General features: G+C 41.4%; 1 protein-coding gene across 1 annotated transcript in view; it reads right to left on the bottom strand.

Annotated features, from left to right (window-relative positions):
• The window catches only part of TRPC5 (transient receptor potential cation channel, subfamily C, member 5), a 325,159-nt gene that overhangs the window by 80,829 nt on the left and 233,378 nt on the right, over positions 1-10,952 (bottom strand). The window contains exons 4-5 of the mRNA XM_011984482.1: positions 4,610-4,946; positions 3,129-3,268 (exon numbers count right to left, since the gene is read on the bottom strand). Of these exons, the coding sequence (XP_011839872.1) occupies positions 3,129-3,268; positions 4,610-4,946 (477 nt within the window). The remainder of the gene's footprint in view (positions 1-3,128; positions 3,269-4,609; positions 4,947-10,952) is intronic.

Below are 10,952 nucleotides of genomic sequence, written 5' to 3'. Positions count from 1 at the left end.
ATTTGGGGTTTTCTCTCTCCTCATTTGGAACTGTAACCTCAGGGATGTCTGCTGCCCATGGGATGGTGAATCTGAATTTGTGGAACACTCAGAAGTGTAAAACATGATTCTCGTGGCAAATTTACACTTTGAACATAGATACTTTGCACCTTTCGAGAAAGATATAGCATGTATGTGCAGGGAATAAACATGGAACTCATCTGGCACAGAGGTTGGCAAACTTTTTCTGTCAAGAACCAGATAGTATATATTTTTGGCTTTGTGGGCTCTATGGTTCCCATCACAACTACTCAATGCTTCCTTTGTAATCCTAAAGCAGCCCTAGACAATATGCAACCACATGGACATGGCAGAAGGCCAGGTTTGGCCCACAGACCATAGTTTGTTGACACCTGATCTAACATGGTGGTTTTAAACTGTGTTCCTTAGAGCCTGGGGGTTTAATGGAGGCATCTCATAGCTACTGTGGAAGCCAAAGTGGAGGCTTAGAAGACTCATTCCTCAAGCCAAACTCAGTCCTTTGGGCTTTTTTATATATTGGATTACTGTGTGAGTTTTTACTTAAAGATGTGCTAACATGAGGAAAAAAATTTAAAAGGTTGAGCACCATTGATCTAGTTTAATCTACTGCTTATTTATCAGAGGCAGAATCTACAGCTCAGAAAGGTAGAGGGATTGCCTATGGTAATCCTGCTCATGCGTATGAGATTGGGAATTAAATTCAGATCTCCTGACTCTTGAGTTAGTAATATTTGGAGACAAGTGATTTTTCTTACATCCTTTGAAATGGAATGCAGTTAGAAAATTGGTCTTCTTGCCTTTCAAAGGATGTAAATTGCATTTTATAAACCCTAAAGCAAAATATGAAGAGGAACAGCTCAATGTGGGGACTCAATAGTAATAAGAATTTGAGGGGGGTGTTATTATGTCTTTAGCTAAGCACTGACTGAAAAAAAGGCCATAACTCAGTGGGTAGCATAGTCCAGATTTACTTCGCACACATGGAAACGAGGCAGTGGTGGAATAGATCTAGGTGGTAGTATCCTAGAAAAGCAAAGAATGGTTATTCTCCATTTGTGGAATCATCTGGGGGCAACAAGGGTCAATCTTATACATATTTGCTCCTTTTGATGTGTGCTTTTTGGTTCTTGCTTTAGATCATGTGAAGTGGAATAGATATTGTTGACTAATTTTGCACTCTAATAAAATAAATGATCTTTAAAACCAGCTCATTCCTTGGTGCTTCTGTACTGCTTCAGTACCATGGTGATTGAAAAAGGTTCAAGGAGCCTATAGAGCCGTTCTTATGGCTTTGCCTCATAGAAGTTGGCTCAGCCTGCTTGGGGAAAGTCATCCAGCCTGGACTTCTGTGGATGGGTAGATCTGATTATCCTCATTTATAAGTTCTCATTGCAAATCCAAATTTTGCATGTGGCCTGTCTTGCTTTGTAAATTCTTTTTTGGGAAGGACTCCAACTTCTTGGCAAAGGTCTCCTTTGAATAAAGTGTTTGCCAGTTAAGGGGCATTTACCCAGCTTAATAGAGCAGATTTATCCTTATATTTTGTGATGGAGAAGTATCTAACTCTTTGGAAGCCTCTCCAGTAAAGTCGGACAGGTCATGTGATTAGCTAATGTTGAGAATCTACAGATACATTTTTCATATCCCCAAATGTTAATCCTTTTCTTTATCATTTATTCTAAGCTTTCCTGTTTAAACAAAACCCACCAATTTCTAGATTGATAATTTATGGTCCCTCCAGTGTATAAATACCATTTCCAAAGGAAGAACTTTTCCCTTTACTTAACAGTGTTACTTAGTCAGCAGAGTGCCAGAATGACATGGATTTCACCCAGGCACATTAACTAGGGATTCAAACATTTTCCTCACCAGCTTTTTCTCTTAAGGAAGTTGTAAGTATGTGTTAAATGATCACCACATGTATAGGGCCTACTCTTGGGCTCCTTTCAAAAATGTTTCATGACTGCATTCAATATGCATGCTCTACATAACTCCCAAGGTCTTAAAATTTATGCAATATGCATATTAGGGATACAAAAATAAACTAAGTTGTTGGAGATTTGGGGGACAGCCATATTTCCATTCTAAAAGTCCTTAATGTGGAATTTAGAGCCAAAAAGCATGACTGACTATACAATCTTGGAGACTGAATTGTCAGCATGATGGAGAAGTTTAACTCAGGCTACAAGGAGGACAGCAATCCCATGATTTAATAAGCACCAGACCTGAACTCAGAGCCTGTGATTACCCAAAGTAAGACGTCAGACATAAAGTTTTTTTCAGGATAATTCGAGCTGAATATTGTGAGGGAAAAGCATTAAGGTGGGGTGTGTGTGTGTGTGTGTGTGTGTGTGTGTATACATCTGAATTGGTAGAGAAGCACAGGTTGGGTGATACTAAAAATGCTGGATTTATAACTGCTTGAGTGGTTATCCTGGTGGTAGAAGTGATGAGCAAGGAAGAAGCTATTAAAAGTCTATGCCACCTGTAGTCAAGTGTCTGGGATTCCGCTACTTGTCATTATATGAAGAGCAGTTGAGAGAAATGGGAATGTTTAGCTTTGAGAAGAGACAACTCAGAGGGTTAGGGAGAGATGATGTCATATCAGAAGCATTGTTAGGAAGAAACAGTCTTGTTTTGTATGACCCCACAGGGAGGAAAAATTACTAATGATTATGTCACAGAGAGAATAATATTAGACATATATAAAGTAGCCCTTTTTAATGAGGTGACAAGGATTAAGAGAAGCTTTTGAAGACAGTGAATTCAGTGAATTTTCTGCCCCAGCCCCATGCAAGCATCATTGGGCCATTATGTTGGCAAGGACATCGTAGAGAGCACTTAAACACTGAAAGCTGAAGACCCCTTTATCCTGAAAGCCTCAGAAGCTAATGATTCATTTGCAAATTGTTCCATTTTCCACTTTCTTTGCTTAGGTGGACACTGCTTACAAACCACTGAAAGAATGTCTGTTTATATGGTAATTTCCCACATGGATTGAGCCATCATCATCATCACTTTTTCTCAAAACTTTTTATGCTCTCAGTGCAAAAGCTTAATGTAGCCAAAATCGCTGTGTAGGCAAAATGGCAGACATTCCAATTTACCTTGACATAGGCCACAATCTTCAAGGAAATAGTTGCCAGGTAGAGGGAGTTCATTGCGAAATCCATCAGGTTCCACCAGTCATGGATGTATTGAGTAAATCCACCATCCCACATTTCCTTAATCTCACCCCAAATGAAACCTGAATAATGGAGGCAAACAGTTTATTTCTACATAGGGTCAGCCCTGGTCATCATAGAAGGATCCCCCCCTCCAAGTGAATAAGGATGGAATTAAGGAATGAATTAGGGTCTCAGTGGAGTGAAGCCTTGAGAGACAATAATCACTTGCTTTCCTACTCCACCTCCCAGTTTTGAACTTGCCAAACTTGGTAGGCTTTTCCTGAGAATGCCCATATGTTATACTTTTCTGGATACTACTCTGAGCATTTTTACTGTAGTTACTGAAATGCTGTTGCAATCTTGGGTGCCTGTTTCTACTTTCTTTCCATTTTGGAATGGGAGTAATTTCATCAATAAATTAATTAGATCAGTATTATCCCATAGTCCTTACTTTCCACTAGGTTCAGGAAAGAAAACTTCTCAATGTGTTTTGAGGTGAGCAAGCTGATCATAGATCAAATTACCAGATGTTGGGGCTAAAGCTAGGCAATGGGGCCCAAAATAATTTATAACTCATTTTTTTCCCCTTTTTTCTTTCATCATGTAGAAGTGTTGTAAAATTTTACCTGATGACATGGATGTTTCTTCAGCCTTGAAATAAAGAAAATAGTAAAAGGTGTGGTTGTGGTCTAGGGCAGCACTTTCTCAGACTTTAAAGTACATGTGAATTATCTGAAGATCATGTTAAAATTCAGATCCCAGGTGGCACCTGAGGTTCTGTGTGTCAAATAATCTCCCAGGTGGTACTGGTATTGCTGGTTTGGACCACAGTTCGAGTAGCAAGGACTTAGAAGATGGCCGTGTGCTGGAGACTCCAGTGCAATCTAATTATGCCTGGAGACTGCTGGTAGGGCTGCTTTTTACCATGATGTGTGTGAATTCCCCCTTGGTTGTGAAATCAGTGTCCAAATAGAATGTAGACCTTGAACAAGAACTGAGTCATGTGGAGTAGCTATAAGAAATTAGCAGATTCATGTGTCCCTTGGTTATGGGAAAAGGTGCTTTGAATAGACTGATCAGCACTTGCTCTGCCTACCTTACTTGAGGCCTGTCCTGACTGATACTTGGCTTTGTCTCTAGAATAACTGACAGACAGCTTCTCTGTCCTTGAAGATATTAGATTAGCAAAAGCAAGCCCTAGGTGTACCGCCAATCTCACCATGGACCAGGCAATATTGAATGACCAGGGTCTGGGACAGAAGGAACTACATTTCTGAGACTCCCAAGAAAGGACTACCACACTGCATGGGGGTGGGCTGGGGGTACCCTAGGTCAGAGCTAGTCTGACTGCCTGTTCTAGTAGTTTATTTAAACAGGACTATCAGGCAGTCTGGCCATAGCTCCTGGTCCCTTTGACTCACCTAGAACCCAAGGCAATATCATCCATTCCACGACAGTTGGGGGAGGCCCCTGTACATGAAGGTCTGTCCTGACAATGTGCTGAGAAGCCAGGAGAAGCATAAAGAGGAAGGTCAAATAGGATGCTGTGTGGCAGATAAACTTGATAAAGGGTTTCTTGATGAACAGCCCAAGGTTGCTCCTGGGTGAGATCAGGTAGGCTATAGACAGCATGGGAAACAGGAACCCAATGGTCATGCAGGTTAGAAGCTTGACTACCCAGTGTTTCCGCCGCCATCCAGGGAAGCCGTCATACCACAGGGTGGCAAGCAACTGTTGGCAGTTGGGCTGAGCAACAAACTGGGAAAAGAAGAAAACAAGTTAGGCATCTGGAATGTCCAGGAGAAAGTCTACCATCATAATTACCTCTCCTAGTTTACAGTCAGTTCTGGCAAGGGGTTGTATGGCCAATCCCCAGAAGAGGCCTGTTTTCTAGGTTCCTGTGAATGCATCTAACCCCAGAGATGGCTTTACATGTCAAAATATGAAACTAGATTTTCCTTAGTGTTCATTATTTTTTAATATATTAAAACAAAATCACTCTGTCTGGTTCGTGCTTTGGCATGCCTTCCTATTGTCCCTCCTACCCTGTCAGAGTTGTGTTTCCTCAAACCTGGTTTTATATCAGAATCATCCAGGGAATATTAAAAAATCTAAATCCCCACGTCCTTCCACAGACTGACTTAATGAGACTCTGGGGTGGGGATGGAGGAGGTAGTAGAGCCTGGGTAGCTGTTTTACAAACTCTCCTGGGAACTTATATGCCTTTTAGCAGAGAACCATGGAGATATTTCATTTCAAATTGATTCACATCTGCTCACTCCCTTAGTCTACGTGAGGTCATCATCAATGTGCACTCTGTTTGGGCAAACATAAACTGGCAGGGAATAAACCCATGCCTGTAGCTAGGGTTTGAAATGAAAATGAGCTCCCGTTTATATTTTGTTTTATTATTCTTGATTTTGTTTTGAGCACCTCTTGGTTAGCTTGTAATGAATCAGGTTGCTACTGTGCCATCTATTTAACACCGTCTCTAGTCTAGACATGCAAAAGAGGAAAAATATTGGGGGGCTGGCATTATGCTATTGCATACTGACCCAGCTGGGATTTTACTCGAAGGCAATCTACAAAGTGTCAGTGATTAATAATTAAGGAATCATCAGCATTGCAAATCATTATCCAGCTGCTACTTCCTGGTGAGTGACTCAACAGGGAGCTCAACTGTCAACTATGATTTTAAATACTGCCTACATTTGACAATCCCAGCTTCCCATGGGACAGGTTAAACAGAGCTGCACCATTTAGCTTACTAGTACAAAGAAACCATTCTTCTTCTCCTTGAGCACATAGTCGGATTACATTACCCAGGCTCCCTTGCAGTGAGGTGTGGCCACATGACTAATTTCTCACTGTGGGAAATGCTGTGTGGCACTACTTGGCCTGGCCTATAGAAGTCTCCCATGTGTGCTCCTCCATGTTCTTTTCCTTTTCTGACTGACTGGGATGTGATAACCTGGCGTGATCTAGGGGCTTCTGTCAGCCCCCGTCCCTCAATAACCGTGTTAGCAGAACTAGCCTGCTGAACAAGAATACCTGTTTTGGACTGTTACATCACGGAGAAAGTTCTGTTGTGTTAGAGCCATTATATATTTTGGGGTCTAGCCTGTCCTAAAGAAGATTACTGGTATGAAACTACCAAAAATAAACTCTAAAATGTTTTCATCCTGTGATCTCATTTCCTCCAAACATATTCGTGATCTCCATTATGTCCTCACACTTCCTTTCCACACATTCATACACAAAAAGACAAAATCCTATAGTCCCTTTCTACCTTTTTTTTTTTTTTTTTTTTTTTTGGCCATAGTAGCCTATGCCAAAGGCTGGGATGATGAAGTCCAAGAAAATACAGAAAAGTCAAACAATAAAGCAAGACCTTTGCAGCAGAAGAACTGCTGGGAGCTCACATTCTACTGAGGGAAACAGAAGCACAAAAGGAGAGTTACACAATTGTATAGTAAGGGCACCGAAAACGATATGACCATGTCATAACTGGAGCACAAAGGAGGGACAAATCTGGATCGATTAGCGAAGGCTTCCTGGAGCAGGTGATACCTGCCTGGAGCATTAAAAGATGTGCAACAGTTGCCTAGGTGTGGGAGAGGAGAAGAAAAGAGAGTAAACAGCCAGAGCAGAGACGATCACATGACTAAGGCATAGAGGTGAAAAAGAGCCTGTCTTGTGTGTGTGGGGCTACAGTAGTCGGGGTGGCTGCAGCTTAAATTGCAAGGCTCTGAATGGCAAGTGACCAGGCTGGAGAGGTAAACAGGGAGAAGATCAAGACGATGGTCTTTGGCCGTTAAAAATAGTATGGACTCAGCTGGGCACGGTGGCTCATGCCTGTAGTCCTGGCGCTTTGAGAGGCTGAGGCGGGGAGATCGCTTGAGGCCAGGAATTCAAGACCAGTCTTGCCAACATGGTGAAACCCCGTCTCTACTAAAAATACAAAAATTGTGGGGCATGTTGGCGTGCACCTGTAATCCCAGCTACTCAGGTGGCTGAGGCAAGAGAATCGCTTGAACCCAGGAGGCAGAGGCTGCAGTGAGCAGAGATCGTGCCACTGCACTCCAGCCTGGGCAAAAGAGTGAGACCCTGTCTCAAATAATAATAATAATAATAATAATAATAATAATAATAGCCAAGGAGGGCAGATCACTTGAGGTCAGGAGTTTGAGGCCAGCCTGGCCAACATGATGAAATCCCGTTTCTACTAAAAACACAAAATTAGCTGGGTGTAGTGGTGTGTGCCTGTAATCCCAGCTACTCGGGAGGGTGGGGCAGGAGAATCGCTTGAGCCCAGAAGGTGGAGGTTGCAGTGAGCCGAGATTGCGCCACTGCACACTGCACTCTAGGCTGGGCAACAGAGCAAGACTCCATCTCCAAAAATAAATAAATAAATAAATAACCATAGTATGGACTATTTTAAGAGCAATGAGAAGCCATAAGTAGTGTGAGTGTGTGTATGTGTGTGTGTGTGTGTGTGTGTAGAGTAGTATAATAAAGCAGTTACAACTGACTCTATTGTTTACTAACAGTGTAACTGAACAAGTTCTACTCTGTTTTAATGTCTTCCTCTAAAGAATGGAGATGATAATATCTACCTTATAGGGTTGGTGTGAGGATTAAGATCAGTTACTACATACAGAGTGCTTAGAACTATGCCTGGCACATAGTAAAGGCTCATTAAATCTTAGCTACATATATTATTATGCATGTAAGAAAATTAGAGATGTTGAAAAGATCCTTCTGGTTACTGGGTGGAGGATAGATTAGAAGCAGAGGGTGGTCAAAACTAGAGGCAGAAAGATTAGTTAGAAAACTGTTGCCAGTCTTGAACAAAATGATGGTGACTTAGACTAAGGAAATGGTAGTGGAAATGGAGAGACGTGGTCAGATTTGAAACGCAGTGAGGAGGTAGAATTGGCAGGATGTGCTGATGGATGGGGAATGGAGTAATGGATGGGGTGCAGGAGGTAAAGGGGAGGGAGGCTTCTCATTCAGGTGAATTGGTGATGGCAGTGCCATTAACTGAGAGAGGGAACACTGAAGATGAAACAGGTTTATGGAAGTGCATACCTTTTTAAATCTGTCAAACTAGATTTGTCTATGAGACATGTAAATGGAGATATCCAGATTGACATCAAATACTGATGTTATTTGGCAGGGATTGGCAAATTTTTCTGTAAAGGGCCACATAGTACTTTAGGCTTTGCAGGCCACACTGTCACTGGTGCAGCTACCTAACTCAGCTGTTGCAGTGCAAACTCAGCCATAGACAATATGTACATGAATGGGCTTAACTGTGTGCCAATAAAACTTTATTCACACAAACAGGCAGCAAATTGTAGTTTGCCAATCTCTGTCCTATGCTACTGCATCAGCCTGAACCAAACAGACATTTAGAGCTCTTCAGTAATGGTCTTGATGACCTCATGTGACTTCCCCTTATGTATTCCCAAGAACTCCAACCCCAGAAATCACTTTCTGCAAAGGAACAAATGCAGAAGTGAAGCTTCTTTTAATAGTGGATATACCATCCAACCTTTATCTTCAATGCCTCTGCTCTGATTTTCAATTTGGCTCAAGCTGGGCAATTTTAAAGTTGGACAGGTTTTTATCTTCTATTTTTATATCTGACAGAAGTAGTGTAGGGTGGTGTGGATTCTGGCAGAACAAACTGCAATTAGAATATGATAAAGGAAATTTTTATTAAGCCACCATGTAGTATCTCATCTAAACACAGTTGTGAGCTTTGAAAGCACAATCCTGATTCTGCTTGCACACTGCAGTTCGCATTTGACCGGTTATGTAATCAATCTCTAGTCAATTCTAAGAACGCCTCCGAAAGAAGAACAGCAAGAAAAACTGCAGAGTGTGTACCCACTAGATGCCTCACTGCACAAAAAGCCAAAGTGTCCAGAGCCTGGAGCAGTAGTTTTTTTATTTTAATGAAGTCCAATTTGTAGTTTTGGTCGTTGTAAGGAATTAAGGAAAGAGGAGAGAAACAAGAAGGTCGGCTCCACAGTCAACAGGTTTATTTTCAACCTGGGAGGGACGTCTGACCGAGTTAGGCCAGAAGTCGCAATCTCTTACAGACTAAGAGTTTTTAAGGATTCAGGGTGGGAGAGTTTATCAGAGGCTTGGACTGCTTCTGTGTTTCTTTGTTGTGCTTATCTGGGAGGGAGAGTTGTATGTCTGTTCCCCTACATCTTTCTGCAGCTGCAGGCATATCCCTGGAGTCTGCTTTTAGCTTCCCTATCTTAGTGTACCTGAAGGGAAAGGAATGTGCTTATTAAGGCCTACTGTTTTACTGGGGCCCATTGTATGAGGGTGAAGTTTGGCAGTTCCCCAAGAGACTTTCCCCTGCTTTGCTCTGTGCCCCAGCCATCTTATCTGTGTTTTACTGTCTGCTCTTTTCTGGCTGCTTGTAGTTAGAAAAGAAGTGATTTCCTTGAAATGCATGAAGCTGGAAAGGCAGCTGGAACTTAAAGTGGCGGTGTTTGTCTGAGATGATGGTGGTCCTGCTCTGTCATTCCAGACCCTATAGTTATAAAAGGACAAGGGGCGACGTGTTCTTTCTGGCTACTTCCTGCTGATGCTGAGGCAGATAGGTTTTTGGTCTTGGATTGACTGCAGGAGCAACACCGTTTGTAGATGTTTTTGGATAGTTGTCTGTGAAATGGCCATGATTCTGTTGGCTTTTATGATTTCCAGCTTAAGATTTTTTTTTTTTTTTTTTTTTACGTTGTTAGGACGTTTTTCTGGGCTGTTAGAGGTTGCTTTCTCAGCTTTTTATAGGCTTTGACTTGAGTGTGATGTATTGAGGAGTCAATTTCGGTAACAGATATAATTTAAATTTTAGAAGATAATAACATTTATAATTTAAACTGTAGAAGATAATAAAAATTGAAAAACATTAGGCAAGACTAGAATTTAACAACAGGTGTGCTATAGGTTTTGAAACATAATTTTTACTTTTCAGTTTCCTATTTTTATTAAAAGACAAATTACAGTAGGACTGGTTTGCTTTATTATATTTGGCTTATTTGTATACAGTGCAGCAAGAATAATTACTTGCTACACAGGCCTTTTAAATCGGCTTTGATGGAACTCTGTTACATAGAAGGAATTTGAGATAAGACTTGTTAAAGGCAAACTCAGACATGGATTTGTACCATTAAATACCTGTGAGTCGGGTGAATTCGTTTCTTCTTGAGGTTTTAAGATAACTTGGGGGTTCCTGGCCTGTCAGAAAGTGACATTCTTTACTTACTACAGATCAGAAACCCTGTACAAGGACTGTGTACACAAAATATGAGGCCAGTTTCCAAGGGTTTTATTGGCTCCATAAGTCAAGTTTGATTCCTTAAAGGAGAGCACAGCGTTGCAGTCAAAGCCTTGGTAAAATAACCAGTTTTTTTTTTTAAATTGTGTTCTGTTAGAAAATAAAATAGATTCTTATTGCACTGATGCAAACAACTATATCGTAATTTAAGTATACTTATAACTAGTTTTTTTTTTTTTTTTTTTTTTGAGACAGAGTCTCGCTCTGTCGCCTAGGCTGGAGTACAGTGGTGAGATCTCAGCTCACTGCAAGCTCCGCCTCCTGGGTTTACGCCATTCTCCTGCCTCAGCCTCCCAAATAGCTGGGACCACAAGTGCCTGCCACCACATCCAGCTAATTTGTTTTACTTTTTGTAGAGATGGATCTCTCTATGTTGTCCAGGCTGGTCTCAAGCAATCCTCCCA

The sequence above is a fragment of the Mandrillus leucophaeus genome, unplaced genomic scaffold (assembly GCF_000951045.1).
Source record: "Mandrillus leucophaeus isolate KB7577 unplaced genomic scaffold, Mleu.le_1.0 Scaffold269, whole genome shotgun sequence".
In the NCBI taxonomy this organism is placed as follows: domain Eukaryota; kingdom Metazoa; phylum Chordata; class Mammalia; order Primates; family Cercopithecidae; genus Mandrillus; species Mandrillus leucophaeus.
Note: the sequence above shows the minus strand (reverse complement) of the source record. Positions and strands in the feature narration are given on the sequence as shown.